Below are 20,999 nucleotides of genomic sequence, written 5' to 3'. Positions count from 1 at the left end.
TCAAATATATATGTATTTATTACTAGACACACTCTACTAATCTCTTTATGAGATTAGAAGTCAAGAACATATGCAAATATCAACGTTTCACAATAAGTTAAGCACCAATATGGCTGGGGCCCTAGGGGCGTACCACACCATATACTAAAAAAGAGGTTTAGGAAAGTCGACTTGCAAGGGGACAATACCTAGGGCCTGTAAAATCGCTGGGGCTTCACTAATCCACCCAAGGCAGGTAAGTAAAAGACCCACGGGAGACGAGTGCAGTGTGAGAACACAGCCGTGGGTTCCCTATTGATTTCAATGGAGCAAGTCGCGGTTGGATTTTTTAAGTTTTAGGGTACTTCGAAGGAGTCTACAAGCAAGCCACTTACAAGGTAAGTAATTCGAGGGCCAACACGCACAGGAGCACCGGAGTGCACGAGTTACCTCACCCAGGGAAGCTGGGTGCATAGGTGTCTTTTGGTGTCGGGTCGCGTCGCCGTTTTCAATGGAAGCCGAAGAAGATTTGCTGCTTGTTAAGACTGGAGAAGTGTCCGGTGGAATCCAAGGCTGGATTCAAGATGAAGAAGACCTGAAAGCAGAAGGGACAGTGTTCACAGTCACTTGCCAGTGATCCGGGGCCAGGAAGATGGATGCCCACGGAAGTCTGGTGATTTCAGGTGATCAAGGGTGTTTTGACTCTTAAGCCACGAGGTCCAGGAGGCATCGACGATGACCAGGAGCTGGATTCGGAGTGTCCCACGAAGTCTGCAGTTTACTGAGGTGTCGGCAACCGGATTGGAGGCAACAAGCCTTGGCAACAGCAAGTCTTGTGGAAAGTGAAGAAAGTCAGCGGTGCAGACCAGCAAGGTCTGATGGACTCACCCAGCAAGGGTAGGTCAGGGCAGGCCTGGAGCAACCAGGGGAGCCCTTTGGTTCGATGAGAAAGTCTTCAGGGGACCCACAAGCCAACGGGCAAGGGATCGCGAAGACGCCTCGTGAGGATTTGCTTCACAGGAGCCCACGGTCACTCGGGACGAGGTAGGCCTATGATTTTCCAGGGAAATCCTGCTGGAGGCTTGGGCCATACGTGGTCCAATGCACAAGTTCGTAGAACGTCGTGAAGGGGTTGCACTCGACAATAGTGCACGGTACCCGGGTATTGCTGTTCATCGTCACTCGTGGGGTCCACTCGCCTCAGCTTTGCTGGGGACTCACAATGGCCGTCGAGAAGTCAGGAAATCAACTTCCGGGGCTGCAGGGACTTGGGATTCGAGCGGGAAAGTTTGCGACCGTTGATTCAAGTTTTTGGTGCCTGCCAAGCAGGGGAGTCACTCCTTGACTCCAAGGGAGATTCTTCCGACTTCCAAAGGTAGTGGAACGTCAAAGGGCCAGGTTTCTTCTTGTAAAGTGTCGTCCAGGGATATCTAACTTGCAGTGGCAAGGTTCTCCTAACTTATAGTAAAGGAAAGGGAGGGACTAGCTCTATGACCACTCCTCTGGGAGGGTCAGGGTAGGGGGTGGTTACACCCACTTCCCTTTGTACAGTTTCGCGCCAGAGCAGGGACAGGTAGCCCCTGAACCGGTTTGAGCTGGCATATGCACAGAGGAGCCTACTGCTCCCCCAGTGCAGGACTTCAAAGCACTCTAGGAGTGCACCCACCCAGCCCAAATACACTAAATCCTGTCTGGAAGGTGGTTACACCTCCCTGTGACAGGATGCCTATTGTTGGGCCTCCTCCACTGCGAGTTTCAGTCAGCAGCAGGAGGGCAGCCCAGTGTCTGTGCTGGTGGCATCCATTTTGTGAAGCCACGGCTCTTTCAGATTTCTACCGTGTTTCCACAGTGGGTACATGTCGTCTCCTCTAGAAGGGTGGGATCATACTCCCACACCAGTTGTTGGTGTGGGGGTATGATTCCAAGTTGTTTGACACCAAACACGACATGTTTTGATGCAGTCATTCCAAAGTTAGCATTTACCGGTAGGTTATAATGCACTTAAGAGTATATGGTTTAACCGCATCCACAAACAGCCACTGAAAATAGACTCTGCCAGCTGCAGAGGGGCCCTGCTCATGCAGAGGCACCCCTTCACATTGTAAACCAAGCACCCTGACCCCAGGATTGATGGGGCCTGCCTTAGGGGTGACTGATAGGTTTATATGTGTGTGTATTGTGAGATATAGGAACCTATACCTCAGTGAGGAGTGCTAACACTACCTCACCCAGGCTGCAGTAGCAGGCCTGTGGTATTAGATTTATTCTGCTTCTCAGGGGTGGCATAATACATGCTTCAGCCCCTGGTAAGCCTGTGAAGTACCTATGCCAAGTGGAAATACCTTGAGAGTTCATCTGCATTGGCATGTTGGGTCCCAGGTCTATGTTCCACTGTATAGTCCATCCCCTGTAGGGAAATGGACCACCTTAGCAGTTTAGGATTTTCACCTTTCATCTGTTTGAGCCATAGGAGGGGCTTGTGTTCAGTCTGAACTATGAAGTGAGTGCCAAACAAGTATGGCCTCAGCTTCTTCAGGGCCCACACCATATCAAAGGCCTCCCTCTCTATAGCTGACCAACGTTTCTCTCTAGGGGTCAGCCTTCTGCTTATAAAAGCTACTGGCTGGTCTTGACCTTCATCAGTTGAGACAGTACAGCTCCCACACTCAGCTCTGAAGCATCTGTTTGGACAGTGAACTTCCTGGTGTAGTCTAGACTCTGTAAGATGGGGGCAGTGCACATGGTCTGCTTTTGGTCTTCAAATGCCTAATGACAGCTAGCTGTCCACTGAACCTTTTTTGGCATTTTCTTCGAGGTAAGATCATTTAAGGGGTCACTATAGATCCATATCCCTTAACAAATCTCCTATAGTACCCAGTCAGGCCTAAAAATGCTCTCCCCTGGGTCTGGGTGGTTGGAGCTACCCATTCCATTATGGTTTGGATTTTGCCCTGCAAAGGTTGAACCTGGCCTCCACCTACAAGGTGGCCCAGGTACACAACCTGACTCTGCCCCATCTGGCACTTGGTAGCCTTGATAGTGAGGCCTGCTTTTTGCTGGGCCTCCAAAACATTTCTGAGGTGGACCAGGTGATCCTGCCAGGTGGAACTAAAGACAGCAATATCATCTAGATAAGCTGAGCAATAAGTCTCCATACCTGTCAGAACTTTGTTCACCAACCTCTGAAAAGTGGCAGGTGCATTTTTCAAACCAAAGGGCATCACCACAAAGTGGTAGTGCCCACCAGGGGTTGAAAATGCTGTTTTGGCCTTAGCATCATCATCTAACTTGATTTGCCAGTAGCCAGCTGTAAGGTCAAATGTACTGAGATACTTGGCTGAGGCCAAAGTGCCTCTTAGTTAATCTGCCCTTGGTATTGGGTAGGCATCTGCCCTGGTGACTGCATTGAGGCCTCTGTAGTCAACACAAAACCTAATTTCTTTCTTACCACCCTGGGTATGAGGTTTGGCCACAAGGACTATTGGACTAGCCCAAAGGCTATCTGAAGGCTCAATCACACCTAGTTCCCACATTTTCTGGACTTCAGTCCTGATACAGTCCCTGACATGGTCAGGTTGCCTGTAGACTTTACTCTTGACAGGCAGACTGTCTCCAGTGTCCATCTCATGGGTGCACCAGGAAGTCTGACTAGGGGTCAGGCTAAACATATGTCTAAACTTCTGCAGGACTTGTATGCATTCCGTTTGCTGATGGTCAGTGAGGCTGCTTGCCAAAGCAACACCATCTACTGACCCATCATCAGGGTTCTGTGAGAGCAGGTCAGGGAGAGGGTCACTCTCCTCCTCCTGTTGCTCATCAGTTGCCATGAGCAAGCCCATGTCAGCCCTGTCAACATATGGCTTTAATCTGTTGACATGGAGCACCCTAAGGGGGCTCCTGAGAGTTCCAAGATTCACCAAGTAGGTGACTTCTCCCTTTTGCTCAACAATTGTATGGGGTCCACTACACTTGTCTTGGAGAGCTGCTGGGGCCACAGGCTCCAGCACCCACCCTTTCTGTCCTGGCTGGTATACTGTCACTACAGCCTTTTGGTCATGCCAAGCTTCCTGTAGTTCTTGGCTTGCCTCCAGGTTTTTAGTCGCCTTCTTCATGTATTCAGCCATCCTGGAGCGGAGACCGAGTACATAGTCCATCACATCCTGTTTGGGAGGTTTGAGAGTTAACTCCCAGCTCTCCTTCACCAAACATAATGGACCTCTTACAGGATGCCCAAACAGAAGTTCAAAAGGGCTGTAGCCAACCCCCTTCTTTGGGACCTCTCTGTATACAAACAGAAGGCAGGGAAGTAAAAGGTCCCATTTTCGCCTAAGCTTTTCTGGGAGGCCTTTAATCATTCCCTTGAGGGTTTTGTTGAGCCTTTCAACTAACCCATTGCATTGTGGGTGATAGGAAGTAGTGAACTTGTAGTTTACACCACACTCCTTCCACATTGCTTTTAGATACCCCGACATGAAGTTGGTGCCCCTGTCAGATATAACCTCCTTAGGGAAACCCACTCTGGAGAAAACTCCAATGAGGGCTCTTGCCACCACAGGGGCTGTGGTGGTCCTGAGGGGAATTGCTTCTGGGTACCTGGTGCCATGATAGACTACCACCAGGATAAACCTGTGCCCAGATGCTGTTGGAGGGTCAAGGGGACCAACAATGTCAATCCCTACCCTTTCAAAGGGAACCCCCACCACAGGTAGTGGTATCAGGGGGGCCTTTGTTGTGCCACCTGACTTGGCAAGTGACACAGGAGTAACAAAACTCCTTGGTGTCCGTTGACATGTGTGGCCAATGAAAATGTGGAACAAGCCTGTCCCAGGTCTTGTTTTGGCCGAAGTGTCCTGCTAAAGGGATGTCATGTGCTAGGGTCCAGAGGAACCCCCTAAACTTCTGAGGTATTGCCAACCCCCTGGTGGCTCCAGGGGTAGGGTCTCTAGCCTCAGAATATAGGAGCTCTCATCCCAATAAACTTTATGGGACCCACTAGCACTCCCAGCAGCCTCAGCAGCAGCCTGCTGTCTAAGGAGTTCAAGAGAGGGCAGCACTGTTGCACCTTACTCAGATCTTCCCTGGAAGGCCCCCAAGAACTCAATCTGATCAGGCTCAAGTCCATCTGGGGCAGTTCCTGCTTCAGGATCTGCTTTGCCTCCCTCAGGAGGGGAATCTGAGATCTGAGACAGAGGGGAAGGCACAGCCTTAACCCTACTGCTCCTCTTCTTGGGTAGCACCTGGTCCATACTTTCAGGATCCAGAGCTGGTTCAGTTTGATACATTTTGGCTTGTGACCTGGTCACAGCAAATACCTCTGCAGGTATGCCGAACATCTCTGCATGAGTCCATAACTCTACTTCAGACCAGGCTGAAGTTTCTAGATCATTGCCCAATAGACATTCCACAGGGAGGTCTGCACTGACTACTACCTTCCTGAGGCCAGTTACTCCTCCCCAGGAGAAATTCACAACTGCCAGACTATGGTTGGTCCTGACATTGCTTGCATTGGTAAACTGGTACATTTCGCCCAGGATGATCTGCCCAGGGTCCACAAGATCCTCTTCCACCATGGTGAAAGTAGCCCCTGTGTCCCTGAATGCCAAAGCCTGTTTGCCATTTATTACAGGCTGCTGTTTGTATTTGCCCAGATTGCTGGGGCTCACTAGGAATGACATATCAATGTCTCCAGCACAAATCAGCAACGCCTGAGTGGGTACTCTGACTAGGCCAGAGTCCACTTCAGAACCCAGGGTAAACCCTACTACACCCTTATTCTGATTACCACCTCCACCAGTAGCTGAACTAGGGGGAATAGTTGCCTTAGGGGCAGGAGTGGTGGTGGTTTGGTCTTTGGACTTGTTACAGTCAGAAGTTCAGTGCCCTTGCTGCTTACAGAATTTGCACCAGGGCTTCTTAGGGCCTTTTCTCTTTGTAGACTGTGACTCCCCACCAGATGCAGATTTTTGGGGCCCTTGTGAAGACTTCTGGTATTTTGACTTATCCCCACCTTTCTCAGAGCCTTTAGGATCCTGCTTCTTAGTGTCACCCCCTTGGTTCTGGGTTTTTTGCCTCACCCTGGTTCTGACCCATTTGTCTGCCTTCTTTCCCAATTCTTGGGGAGAGGTCAGATCAGAGTCCACCAAGTATTGATGCAACAACTGTTGTTGGCAATTATTAAGGATCTGTTCTCTCATCATAAGATTATACAATCCCTTAAAATCAGTAACTCTATTACCAACCAGCCAACCCTCCAGAGCCTTGGTTGCAGAATCAACAAAGTCAGTCCAGTCCTGAGTCTGTGCTTTCTGGGTGTCTCTGAACTTTAACCTGTACTGTTCAGTTGTAAAGCCAAACCCATCTATTAATGCACTCTTCAGGACTTCATAATCTTCAGCATCCTCTTCTCTAACAGTGAGGAGCTTGTCTCTACCTTTGTCTGAAAAGGAGAGCCACGAGATTGCTGCCCACTGTTTCTGGGGGACCTGTTGTACTCTACAGGCCCTCTCCATAGCAGTTATCCATTTGCGGATATCATCCCCACTCTGGTAGGGAGGAACAACCTTGGACAGGTTCCTATAGTCTGGAATATATTCTCTACCTCTAGGGACACTGTTGCTGCCACCAGGGGGTTCTAACCCCTCTCTTCTACAAGCTCCCTGGAGATGAAAGGCTTCTTTGTCTAATGCCAACTGCTTGGCCTTGAGGGCTACTCTGGCTTCCTCATAGTCCAGCAGTTTGTACATTCTTTCAGTGGAGGTCTCTCTTCAAATAAAGTATGAGCTCCTCTGATGGACCGATTCTCTTCCAGAGTGATAGGAGTGGTCAGATTCCCTTGAAGGGAACCTAACCCTCTCTTCCACCCTGTCAGCTCTCTTAGGGAGAATTCCTCTATCCTGTTCGGATCCTTGTGGATCTGGCCCTTCAATCACAGAGTCCTGGTCATCTTGATCTTCATCATCTGACCCAGACACTGTAATTGACCCACTCCCTGATTCAGATCTGTTAGCTCCTAGAGTCAACCTCAGATCATCTGTTGTTAGCAGATCTATCAGGCCTAGTGTGGAAGGACTCTGTCCTAGCTTCAGGTGTCTTGCAACACACATGGCCTTCAAGTCAAAGAAGGTCATGTCCTAATACTGAGGCTGGGTTGACCCACTTGCTCCATCCCTTGAGGACATTCTAGTGTTGTGCAGTGTTGTACTACCTACACTAGTTTGTGGCCTACTGATCCTAGCTTGAGCTGTAGCAAGGGTGTGCTATCCCTTCACAAACAGTTTTAAGTTCAGTAGAATTTATTGATACGAAGCTTGACTTTATATGGTTTTCAGTTAGTAATTCAAATAGAGATTTTCTGGTAAAATAATGGCAAGCTGGAATCCCCCACACTGCCCACCAATGTGAGAAGTTGGCCTGTCATATGCTGGTCACTAGTTATAGTGGCCACCTTGCACCAGTCCAATTCGACTCTTATGGTAGATAGGTTTAAGACAACCTATTAAAGAAAGCTATCCTAGTGGTAGCTGTGGAGAGCAGCCTTCAGGCTCAGTCTCAGAGGAATGTAAAGCAGCTTGTTTTACCTTATCTCTTGAAATACCAAGTGAAAGGACACCACACTGGTATATATATCAAATATATATGTATTTATTACTAGACACACTCTACTAATCTCTTTATGAGATTAGAAGTCAAGAACATATGCAAATATCAACGTTTCACAATAAGTTAAGCACCAATATGGCTGGGGCCCTAGGGGCGTACCAGACCATATACTAAAAAAGAGGTTTAGGAAAGTCGACTTGCAAGGGGACAAGGCCTAGGGCCTGTAGAATCGCTGGGGCTTCACTAATCCACCCAAGGCAGATTAAGTAAAAGACCCACGGGAGACGCGTGCAGTGTGAGAACACAGCCGCGGGTTCCCTATTGATTTCAATGGAGCAAGTCGCGGTTGGATTTTTAAAGTTTTAGGGTACTTCGGAAGAGTCTACAAGCAAGACACTTACAAGGTAAGTAATTCATGGACCAACATGCACAGGAGCACCGGAGTGCACGAGTTACCTCACCCAGGGAAGCCGGGTGCATAGGTGTCTTTTGGTGTCGGGTCGCGTCGTCGTTTTCTATGGAAGCCGAAGAAGATTTGCTGCTTGTGAAGACTGGAGAAGTGTCCGGTGGAATCCAAGGCTGGATTCAAGATGAAGAAGACCTGAAAGCAGAAGGGACAGTGTTCACAGTCACTTGCCGGTGACACGGGGCCAGGAAGAGGGATGCCCACGGAAGTGGGGTGATTTCAGGTGATCAAGGGTGTTTTGACTGTTCAGCCACGAGGCATCGACGATGACCAGGAGCTGGATTCGGAGTGCCCCACGAAGTCTGCAGCTTACTGAGGTGTCGGCAACCGGATTGGAGCCAACAAGCCTTGGCAACAGCAAGTCTCGTGGAAAGTGAAGAAAGTCAGCGGTGCGGACCAGCAAGGTCTGAGGGACTCACCCAGCGAGGGTAAGTCAGGGCAGGCCTGGAGCAACCAGAGGAGCCCTTTGGTTCGATGAGAACGTCTTCAGGGGACCCACAAGCCAACGGGCAAGTGATCGCGAAGACGCCTTGTGAGGTTTCGCTTCACAGGAGCCCACAGTCACTCGGGACGAGGTAGGCCTCTGATTTTCGATGGAAATCCTGCTGGAGGCTTGGGCCACACGTGGTCCAATGCACAAGTCCGTAGAACGTCGTGAAGGGGTTGCACTCGACAATAGTGAACGGTACCCGGGTATTGCTGTTCCTCGTCACTCGTGGGGTCCACTCGCCTCAGCTTTGCTGGGGACTCACAATGGCCGTCGAAGTCAGGAAATCCACTTCCGGGGCTGCAGCGACTTCGGACTCCAGCGGGAGCGGGAAAGTTTGCGACCGTTGATTCAAGTTTTTGGTGCTTGCCAAGCAGGGGAGTCACTCCTTGACTCCAAGGGAGATTCTTCAGTCTTCCAAAGGTAGTGGAAGGTCGAAGGGCCAGGATTCTTCTTGTAAAGCGTCATCCAGGGATATCTAACTTGCAATGGCAAGGTTCCCCTAACTTATAGTAAAGGAAAGGGAGGGACTAGCTCTATAACCACTCCTCTGGAAGAGTCAGGGTAGGGGGTGGTTACACCCACTTCCCTTTGTCCAGTTTCGCGCCAGAGCAGGGACAGGTAGCCCCTGAACCAGTTTGAGCTGGCATATGCACAGAGGAGCCTACTGCTCCCCCAGTGCAGGACTTCAAAGCACTCTAGGAGTGCACCCACCCAGCCCCAATACACTAAATCCTGTCTGGAAGGGGGTTACACCTCCCTGTGACAGGATGCCTATTGTTGGGCCTCCTCCACTGCGAGTTTCAGTCAGCAGCAGGAGGGCAACCCAGTGTCTGTGCTGGTGGCATCCATTTTGTGATGCCAAGGCTCTTTCAGATTTCTACCGTGTTTCCACAGTGGGTACAGGTCGTCTCCTCTAGAAGGGAGGGATCATAATCCCACACCAGTTACTGGAGTGGGGGTATGATTCCAAGTTGTTTGACACCAAACACAACATGTTTTGATGCAGTCATTCCAAAGTTAGCATTTACCGGTAGGTTATAATGCACTTAAGAGTATATGGTTTAACCGCATCTACAAACAGCCACTGAATAGACTCTGCCAGCTGCAGAGGGGCGCTGCTCATGCAGAGGCACCCCCTCACATTGTAAACCAAGCATACTGCCCTCAAGATAAATAGGGCCTGCCTTAGGGGTGACTGATAGGTTTATATGTGTGTGTGTATGGTGAGATATAGGGAACCTATACCTCAGTGAGGAGTGCCAACACTACCTCACCCAGGCTGCAGTAGCAGGCCTGTGGTGTCAGATTTAGTCTGCTTCCCAGGGGTGGCATAATACATGCTTCAGCCCCTGGTAGGCCTGTGAAGTACCTATGCCCTAGGTACCTAGGGTACCATATACATGGGGCTCATAAGGCACCACAGTATCCAATCACTAGTGCATCTAATTTGCACTCCAAGTCGTTTAGAGAGAATAAAGAGACTGGGGCCCTGATTAGCAGGGACCCAGCCAGACTATAGCCAGAAACCAGTGTATACATCAGAAAAAAGTGGGGGCAACATAAGTGCGGATCCTACTCTCCTACACCCCCTGATTCACTAAGCCCTAGGATAACATGCACCTTGCAAACTGGCATTGATATTACACAACAGACAAAAGGTCTGACTACCAAGCAGGGTCTGAATACACATGCACCTGGTAGCGCCTACACTGATGAGCCTAGCCGTACCCAGGGTGGGAGATCCCAGCTCACAAGCGTAATAGAAGGTCAGATCCCTGATCAAAAACGCCTTTGTGGCCCCCATACTAATCTACACTTACTCCCAGAAGCAACTCCATATACCCTGGTATTAGCCAACGTCCCCCCATTACCGTCCGATGAGTCAGAACACCGGTCATCGTTGAAGAATAAATCGTTACACTTTTCAAATAAGAGGACAGGGATAACCAATAACGTGCTATTTTCAGAATTTAAGATGGTGCGTCGAATTGAGTGGGTGGGCAAATTTACTAAGAACCTCCCGGGAGATTTTATAGTTTTATCATTCAGATCCCCAGCTCTGGTTAAGATGATACTAGACAGAACGGACAACTGGTCTGTAGATACAAGGGGACTATCCCTTCTACCCCTGGGGTTCTTTTACCAACCGCCCAGACTTCCGTGGCAAGTTGTAGAGGAAGAGAGGCTTACTCGGGAAAACGAGCATCCTCTGCAACCTGTCTGGCATCACCCACATCGCTTTGAAGCACTGAGTGGGCTTGCAGATATAGATTGACAAAACCCTGCTGAGAGAAATGTAGAGAAATCGGATATTCCCTTGAATTATGTAGATAAAGCCCAAGATTCAGCAGAAAGTGTTGTCGCCTCCACTTCTATATATGATTATGACCCTGCTAATAGCTCATGCCCTTTACCAGTGCCAATAATTACTGATATTATTAGGAAGTCACAGTAGAGTATGATGTTAATATCTGCCCTCTTAGACTTATCTCTTGGAATATTGCAGGTCTTTCCTCAAAATTAACTGATGAGACATGGCTTCAATATATTAAGACTTTTGACATAATTTGTGTCCCAGAAACTTGGAGTATGAATGATATTGATATAGATGGATACTGTTCTTTCAATGTCCAGACAACACCTTCAATTGCAGGGAGAGTAAAGGGAGGACTGGTAACCTGGATTTCTGTTAAATATGGGTCCCTAACGGCAGAGAATATAATTCTCCCCCTGGTACCAGCTCATCTTGATTTCAAATTTGATTGATGCTACAATACTTTTGGTGCACTGGTACTATAATATTTTTGATCCAAATAACTGTGAGGTCATTAATACCCTCAAAGAGGAAATCGATAAGGTTGCAGGGAAATATCATCCTTTATGTATAATTTGGGCAGGTGATTTTACTTGCACAATATGTGGCTATAGTTCAACCAATGTTTGCGGGCTCACTGATACTGAGAATCAGCCCTTGCCACATTTTAAACACACCGCGCAGGGTGAAGCGTTAAACTCTATTATTGTGGTTAATGATTTATGTCTAGCTGATAGTTAGTACCCCGTCAATACAATATCCAACTTACAAGGGTGGGGGTAATACTAGTGCAATTGATTTTCTGTTAATATCTAAAAAATGCGCCAGCCTCGTAGTGAGGTTTGTGGTTGAACCAAACCCAGCTAGTGACCACAATCCCCTCACTATTTCTGTGTATGTAACGGCACAGGAGGGCAAGGGCGACAAGTGTCCACTTAAGTATAACCGTAACCAGGGAGTAAGACTAAAATGGATTAAAATAATTCCCTCTCAATTTGAGGAGAACATTGTTAAAACCAATTCAAGTCAAATGATGTCATGTTTAACTCATGATTCCCACCCAGACGTAGTTATACGGGATTTTGAATTTATTTGTAAAAATGTTGCTAAAGACTTGACCAAGCTCGTGAAAAGGAGGGCCCCTCAAGAAACAAGATGGTTTAATGCCGAGTGCACTGGAGCGAATAAAGATCTTAAGAATGCCTTGCATGCAATCCCTCGTGACCGAACTTTAATCAAGAAAGCAAGGCAAACTTTTAAACGAGTAATTAAGCAGAGAAAGGATGATCTGAGAAGACAAGCATGGGAAGATCTTAAAAGAGCTAGTGCTCTCAGGGATTCTAAAAGTTTCTGGGAGGTTATCAATCGCCCCTTTTTCACTAACGAGGTGAAGAGCATGGAGTCAACAATACTAGGGGAAGCCTTGGAACTTTATTTTACAAACTGTTTTAACCCAAACTGCGTCTCTCCTGATGAACAAAGTGATGGACTAGTAATTAATTTAGATACAGCATATCACCTTAGCTCCTCCCTGACTGTTAGCGAGGTTAAAGATGCTCTAACAAAGGGTATTTCCTCGAAAGCACCAGGCCCCGACGGGGAGCCCCTGGACTTATTTAAAAGCAACCACGAACTATGGGCTCCATTATTGGTTAATGTTTTTAAAGCTGTAATAGTGGGACTGATCCCTCATCATGGAAAGAGGCTGTAGTGGTGCCGATCTACAAAAAAGGTAATAGAAACGATCCAGCATGCTACAGGCCCATATCCCTAATTGATGCCACGTGTAAAGTCTTGGGAGGGTAATTCTAGCACGCTTGGAATCTTGGGCTAATGACTCTGGTCTCATATCCAACACTCAATATGGCTTCAGAAGGGGCATGGGAACAAACGAACAGTGCCTCAACCTGTGCCTGATCATGGGTAAGTACATGAAGGCGAGGAGGGGGTCAATCCACCTTGCTTTCATGGACGTATCCAGCGCATTTGATACAGTGAACAGGGGGAAGTTATGGAATTTAATGGAAAAAATGGGCTGCGAGGGACCCCTTATAACCCTGTTGCTCAGGTTGCATGCCTCTACTACTGTTTCTAACCGTTATGGTCCCGGGGTGAGAAGACCAGGTCAATTGTTTTAACAGAGGGGGTTTGTCAAGGGTGCATCTTGGCCCCTTTTTTTATTCCTTTTATATATAAATGGTCTGGAGGCTTTTCTTTTGGAGCAACAACTAGACTTGCATAGGAGGTAAATCAGTAGCCCTGCTGTCATACGCAGACAACACTGTCCTGATGGCCTTGACGGCCAATAGCCTTCAAAAAGCCTTGAATGCCTTTACTGACTTTATGTTGGCATTAGACTTGAAAGTAAATTTTAGTAAATCTTTTATTATGGTGTGTGGTCCTAAACAAACGAAAACAAGGACATTTGTGGTGAAGGATGAGATAATAGACAAGGTGCCCAATTTTACTTATTTAGGGAATGTTTTAAATAACAAAATAAATTGGGAACAACTGATTGTGGCTAGAGTCCAACACACTAGCAGAACAGTGGAGGGACTGTTCCGCTTTGCTTGTAAGCTAGGACATAAGCCAGTAGCAGAGATGATAACCCTATACGAATCTAAATGTTTTCAGTAGCCACTTTCGGGGCAGGAGTATGGGGACATCACAAAAGCAACCAGCTACAAATCCTGGAAAATATATTTTTAAATAGATTATTAATGATCCCTGTTAGTTCCTCCAATGTTTTTTGACACCTAGAAGTGGTGTTGGACTTTGTAAGGGATAGAATAAATATTGCACCGTTGATCCTCTGGGGAAAAGTGTGGACATCAGAGAACTTACCATTTTCAAAGAGTGTTCTCAGAGACTGCATGTCCCTTGAAAAGGCTCTTGCCATTCCCTGGCTCCGATATGTCAAAGAAAATCTTTATAAGATCGGGTTAGGGCATTATTATGATACTCCAGACTGTATTCAACCTAATATGAAATTGATGATAAAAAATGCCTATTGCCTAATATCTAGTCAGGATTGCGAAACGCGTAGCTGTGTATATGGACGCCCAAACCATCCGCAATTTTATCTGTCCTTTACTCTCCAAGTTCATTTACGTTTCCTTATGACCAGATTTCAACTCTGCACATTGCACTTTCTTGTGGCTTTCCCTAAACAGGTGAGTTGGTGTGAGAGACTAACTCCCTGTCCGTGCAAGAATTTAGCCCAACAAAGCACGATGCACTTTGTATTGTTCTGCAATCTCTACAAAGATCCAAGGACACGTTTTATCAAACCTGTTTTGCGTGATATGAGACCCTGTTCCTATCAGGAGAGTTTTCATTTCTTACGTTCTTTATCTACTGCTGCTAATTGTATTGCCATGCTTAACTTTACTCGAACTGCCTTATCAATTAGGAAACGGTATGAATCGTAATATGAAATTAAGCTTTTAAATGATTTTATAGCATTATCTATTTAATATTAATGTGTGGAACACTAATATGATGAATTAATGTTATTAATTATGACATTTCTGCAGGGGGAGTTAGAATGATGCTGGAGTGAGATATGTGTGTTGAAATGTTAATTTTTTAAAGCTTGATCATGTATTTGTGACAGTCTTTTTGTATAGGTTTTCTTTTAAGAACTATACTATGTATACATGTAAACTTTTATGATTCTTAAGAATCGAATAAAGTTATTTTGACTGACTGTCTATCTGGTTCCCAATAAAACCTGTTTATAAAAAACATATATTTTAAAAGTTGATAAAATATAAAGGCTAGTGTGGTTCTGTGACGGGGGAAGCAAGAGAGGACAAAAAGGAAAAATCAGTTTGGGCTATAAAGGTCTACCATTCACATAATATGTCCATATTAAAAATTGGTTCAAATTCTTTCATTAAATGTTTTGTAATTTTATTTTTAAAGTATGTAGATATCTGGGTGTGGGACACCAGACATTTGCAGACTTCAAATTCAACGCATTCGACATAGAATGTGGTTGATTGATAGGAGCTAGTGAATTTGCTTTATAGCCCACTTTTCAAAGTGTTTCATGAGAAGGGGTTATTGCTAAGACCATGTTGTGGTGCAATAAGCACATCCCACCAACTGGAACGAGCACCCATTGAGCGGTGAAGAATGGCCCCTTCCCCTAACAGCATGTTTTGTCTTCGTGGTCTAAAGACATAAAAAACATTACCAGATAAATGTGCTAGTTTTTGGTTAGACTTTCTAAATTAGGACCAGAGAGGGGAAAATCCCTTTGCACCTCGGCAGTAGGGTAATACAGTTTGTAGTTTGGTGGACCTGTCATGCTTCCGAGGCCTGGCATTAGAGGTTAGTGAGCAAAATAATCCCTCCCTCAGAGGTTTCCAGCTACTTCTGCACCCATTGAAGATGGGCAGTGCCAAACAATTTACTAGCTTCCTCCCCCATACTAACAGCATAGCTTTGCCCAAGGGTTACATACCAGTATGTGATCTTACCACCTTCTATTCATGACCGTGTCTAAGAGTCTAGCAGTGGGATTGTCACAGCCCGACCAGAAAATGAAGACAAGGACAGGGGACAACTGCCTTAGTAGAGCAATGGCACAAGCACTTTCAAAGGCTCTATAATTATACCCCATGCACGAACCAGTTGCTGGAGGATCACTCTGAACAGGTCACACCCTTTTTAAGATTTTCACTGGGAGAGATAAAAACTGGAATTGGAGGCCTAACCAGGAATAAGGCCCCGGGCCCAGATGGGATTCCACCCGATCTCTTTATCAGCAAAGTGGATCTTTGGACGCCAATCTTGACCTGGATCATAAATGCAGCAGTGGACACGGTAATCCCAGTATCCTGGACCACTGCCACAATTGTCCCTATTTTCAAAAAAGGTAATAGGGACAGTCTGCAGTGTTACCGTCCGATTTCCCTCATCGATGTGTCAGCGAAGGTGTTAGGACGGGTGGTTTTAAATCGGCTGATTGATTGGGCAGATGAGCACCGGGTTATAAGCGATCTTCAATTTGGTTTTAGACCTGGAAAATCTACTACCGACCAATGCCTCAATTTGTACCTGATTTCGGCCAAATACACAATAGTTAATCAAGGGACGATGTATTTGGCATTCATGGACCTGACTGCAGCCTTTGATAGAGTAAATCGAGGGAAACTGTGGTCGATCATGGGTGGGCTGGGTGTAGATCCAGGGCTTATTAACATCTTAAAAGCACACCGCAGCAGTGGTCAGATACAGTCAGGAGGGGAAAACAACAGAACCCAGTGGGGTCTGACAGGGTTGCATATTAGCTCCCTTTTTGTTCACACTATATATAAACGGTCTTGACCGCGAACTAAGCATGTTACAGGTAGATACCCCTAGGATAGGTACTCGTGGGATCCCTGTTGTAAATTAATACTTGTATAGCGCACTACTCACCCGCAAGGGTCTCAAGGCGCTTGTACGAATACCGCCGTGGAACCCATCCTGGCTTTCCCTGTGAGGCATCCACTCCTGGGCACCCCCAAGGTGGAGGCCAGGCATCCTTAGCGTTGTGGGGGCCGTTGTGGAGATTAAGCAAGCAAGCAAGCTATTGCCCAGAGTTGCAGAGTGGGCAAGAATTATCAGGTCCGTGGAATTTTTTGAGCCCAAGACCCACCGAGGCGGGGAATTGAACCCTGGTCCCGGGCTAGACCTCTGCATCAGGGTCTGCCGCTCTAATCATTGAGCCACACTTCTCCACTGTTCTGCTTTATGCAGATGACGCGGTACTTTTAGCTCATACCCCCAAAAGGCTTGCATCTTTTAATTGACGGGTTTGTGTCATTTATGGAGAATCTGGACTTATCGCCCAACCTGGCAAAATCATATGTAATGGAAGTGGGGAAAAAAAACTAGTAAACAGTAATCTAAAGTATACAATTGGATCGCATCAGTTAGGAAAGGTACAGTCCTTTTCATATCTGGGGATTTTATTTGGTCATCAATTAAATTTTAAACACCTGATAGATAAAAAACGTCGGGCCATGACCAGTTGTACCGGGTCCATAATGAGCTTTGCGCACAGGTTAGGTCGCTGGTACCCTAAGCAGATACTGAGATTATATAATGCTGTGTGCTGTGCCAAAGTTCTGTATGGAAGCGAGGTGTGGGGCTTTACTCAGGCCGTACAGCTACAAATTGAAGAGAATATATATCTTCGGCATCTGCTAAAAGTACCCCACAGCACGCCAGCCCACATTGTGCATGAAGAATTAGGTGCCGAGACAGTATGGCAGTCAAACCCTTAGTCTGTTGGATAAAGATCTGGGCAAACGAGGAGGCGGCTTTTAGTAGGCAGGTTATAGAAGACTGCCTTTCCCTGGATCACGGTTTAACAATTCCCTGGCTTAAATACGTGAAGGAGACTTTGGAGAAAATTGGTTCTGTAGACCTATTTGCCAACCCCTCCAAAGAGGGTATGAAAGACAAGGCTCTGGTTAAGGACCAGTTTTTCAAACGTGCATTAATGCTCCGAGAAGACACAGAGCTAGTTAAGCAGTCGGTCAGGGAACACCTAGTAGTTAGGTCTGTTAGAGGCATTGAACCATACTTGTCTTGCATAAACAGTGCACATGATAGATTTTTAATGACCCGGTTTAGGCTGAATCTCTTGCATCACGTTTTAGCGGACACGGCAGGGTTCACACCTTCCATAGAAATGAAGGGGCCCTGTGGCTGCGATCATAGATCTCCTCAGGACACCCTTCATTTCATTTTATTATGCCCTTTTTACTCTTACCCCAGGAGACTCTTCCTGAAGGGAATTTTAAAGAAAGCCATATTCAAACAGGCACGGGTGGCACTGTTATTTTTAAAACTGGCCCCAAATATTTTTACACTGTTTTGTACCATTAACTTAAGGGCTGCATTTAGACTAAGGAACACAAGGGGCAGCGGTAACCTGTAGATTCCCTGTTAAAATTACTTATCATTTTTTATGACTGGTCCCTATAACTAGATGAATTGGTTGGATGTGGGATAAGGGCAATGTAATATTTTAATGTTTGGATTGGAACTGTATTATATGGTTTTTAAACTGATGGATTATTAACCTTTTCCATGCTTGTAACTGGTTTTGGACAACTTTGTTGCTTTTATGGTATTTTTTTATATCGAATAATAATAACTGCCTTAGTTGTTCAGTTAGCAGTAAGCATAATTAATGTTTTTAGGCCGAATGAGGGTGTACCACTATAGCCACAAAGAGAAATACTCAAAGGGAATCTGCTCTTTTACTGCTGGACATGGTTCAAGGCTGTGCCCTAGTAGGTAAAGGGATTAGAGCTTTACCCTGCAATCAGTGCTTGTTTTGAACGGCAGAAGTCTGTGCCCAAGAGGCACTGGGAGGAGGATGACTGAGTCCAGGGTGTAATTTGTAGGCATTGCCCTGCACTGGTGGTCAGGATGAAAAGTTTAATGTTACTCCTCCCTCCTTGTCTAGCACCTACCCCCTCAGCAGTTGTGTCCCCCAAGGCTCTGCCCTGAGCCCTACGTTGTTCAACGTGTACGTCCGCCCTAAAGCCCTCCTGGCCAAAGCCCGGAATATTAATATGATATCATACGCCGACGACAAGCAATAGATATTCACTTTCTCCAACAATCTAGCTCTAGACCAACTGAAATTCCGTGAAGATGTTTTGGCCATCTTAGACTGGATGGCGGATAATTATCTACAACTTAACTCCATGAAAACGGAGGTGCTCCTGGTAGGCCGCGATACCCATAAATGGGACTATCATTGGTGGCCTGTGGCACTGGGCACTCCGCCCCAACCAAAACGTGTAGTCAAGAACTTGGGAGTCCTGATGGACACCGCCCTCTCTTTCAAGCTTCACGCCAAAAAGGTGGCAGGTACATGCTTTGGCCATCTATGCGGTCTGAAACCCATTCTGGGTTTTTTTGATGCTTCCACTCGACAAGTGATCATTCAATCGGTGGTTCTGTCACGTCTCAACTATTGAAATGGACTGCCACTTGGCGTAAATAAAACTGTCACTAAGAGACTTCAAAGGGCACAGAATGCGGCTGCCCGCATTCTCTTCGCCCTCCCTAAGCACTGTCATACCTCCAATCTCTTGCGCCATCTCCACTGGCTGCCGATCGAACAGAGAATTCAATTTAAAACTCTCTGCACCACCCATAAGATCTTACACGGCCAGGGTCCCCAGATATTGCAGGGGCTCTGTACATTATATGTTCCAACGCGAGCACTGCGCTCCATAGACCTACATCTGGCCTGCACTCCCCGGGTGCGTAGGAGCAGAGCTGGGTGGGCTCTCTTTTAGGGCTTTGGCCCCTGCCCTATGGAACTCCATACCACTCACTGCACGCAGCACACACTATCATTCGGCATTTACAAAACAGATCAAAACCTGGCTGTTTTCATCCATCTAGCTCCACTGTGTGTGCGCATGGTGCGCACATGTTCCTTGGGCATTTAGAAACAGATTATACCTGGCTGTCTTTTCATCTGTCTAGCTTCACCTTCTCTGGCCATCCGTCCGGTAGCGCTGGGACACCCCGGTGCTGGGGCAGCCATGCGCTATACAAATATATCTAACATAACATAGTGGCCCTGTATTCAGAAGTGACCAGCAGGCACTGTGTTTGGGGAGCTTCTTCCTTGGCATGGCTAAAAGCCTAGTCCCGCCGGGCACTCTTTGTCTTCTGCATTTCCAGACAATACCGAGGTAGCGGAACTTCCTACCGGGCTAGACTAAAGGCTCTGCCAATTGATCAGAATCCATTGATTGCAGCCAAATTCTGTGCCCTGTGGGTACTTCATATCTGGGTATAGAGCTTCATAAATTATATCATTCCAAAAAATTTACTGAAAAAAACGTACAATAAGAAATGCTGCGGTTAGACATAAAGAGCAGTAATTTTCCTCAATCATGACTTCACCATTGCAGAGACTTTATACCACTGGAAAAACACTTCAAGGTCTGAATTGTGAGCAAAAGCACACCATTCAGATTATTCTTTTCCAGTCTGTATTTTTTAGAACATAGCAGAATGTAAAATAACATTGCCTATCTTGAATAGATTATACTATTTATGCAATGGTGCCACAGTGACAAAATGTGCTGCAGTCTGCTATGCTATCAAAATGCTGCAACTATTTAAGTGAATTGTTTTGCTTGATTGGCAGAAACCCTGGGAGTGAGTTGGAAATTTATTATGCATCACCAAGAAGCTATCAAGACTTCCTAGAAGCTCTGCGCCGGAGAGGGGACACGTTTTATGTGGTGTCCTTTCGGAGGGTGAGTTTAAAATGTTATCATTAGTTTCAAGATCGTGGTAATTTGAAGAAATAAGTCTGAAATAAGTAATCAATTGGCCTCTTCTAGTTAAGATGGTGCTTCATGCTATTGCAGAAAAACACAGGCGTTACAAGATGTTGGGTTCCTCACACTCCCAGCTTCTCTCACACAGCCATCAAACGCATGTACCAAGAGAGCACAAAGAAACTTCTCTAATGCAGTTTTCTTTCGGTCGAAAAACATATATATATACACTCCAATGTAGCAGAATTTCAGAAATGTAATTTATTCTAGTTATGCGGGTAAGTAATAAAAAAGCGTCGGGCGCGTTTCAGCATTCAGCCTTTCTCATGACGACCACACACAGTGAAAGTTTCTCATAATCATTTAACATTACAGACATGAAAAAAGGACAAATCCAATCACACTTTCGCGGCGGCCATCTTGTAACGTTTTTGTACGTAGCATTGTATAGATATAACGTTCCTCAAATAAACAAGCATTTGCAATGCAATAGGTCTCGCATTTGTGAAAGTATGAGCTATTGGCATTGTAAATGAGAATGCCTTTTACTTATGTGTATTGAAAACCTGCAAGCGGTCCGTAAACACACACTTTGTATTTATAGTCGTTGCTTACGAGAACCAAGGCTAGCAGTAACTGCGCCTTTTTTACTGCCAACCTTGCTTCTTATAAAGTGTGTGTTTACGCACTGCTTGCCTGATTTTAAAACATATAAATAAAAGGATTGTTATTTATGTTGAACTCTCACAAAAGCTTAAACTCTCACAAATGCGAGACCTATAGCATTGCAAGTGTTTGTTATATTTATTGTTCCAAGATTGTGTATTGTTA

General features: G+C 46.1%; 1 protein-coding gene across 2 annotated transcripts in view; it reads left to right on the top strand.

Moving 5' to 3' along the window:
- ATF6 (activating transcription factor 6) overlaps nucleotides 1-20,999 on the top strand; it is a 740,128-nt gene that overhangs the window by 631,667 nt on the left and 87,462 nt on the right. For both annotated transcript variants that reach the window (XM_085654834.1, XM_085654835.1), the window contains one exon: nucleotides 20,033-20,144. In XM_085654834.1, the coding sequence (XP_085510960.1) occupies nucleotides 20,033-20,144 (112 nt within the window). The remainder of the gene's footprint in view (nucleotides 1-20,032; nucleotides 20,145-20,999) is intronic.

The sequence above is a fragment of the Triturus cristatus genome, chromosome 4_1 (assembly GCF_964204655.1).
Source record: "Triturus cristatus chromosome 4_1, aTriCri1.1, whole genome shotgun sequence".
Classification (NCBI taxonomy): Eukaryota; Metazoa; Chordata; class Amphibia; order Caudata; family Salamandridae; genus Triturus; species Triturus cristatus.
This window is presented reverse-complemented; position numbering and strand designations above follow the sequence as displayed.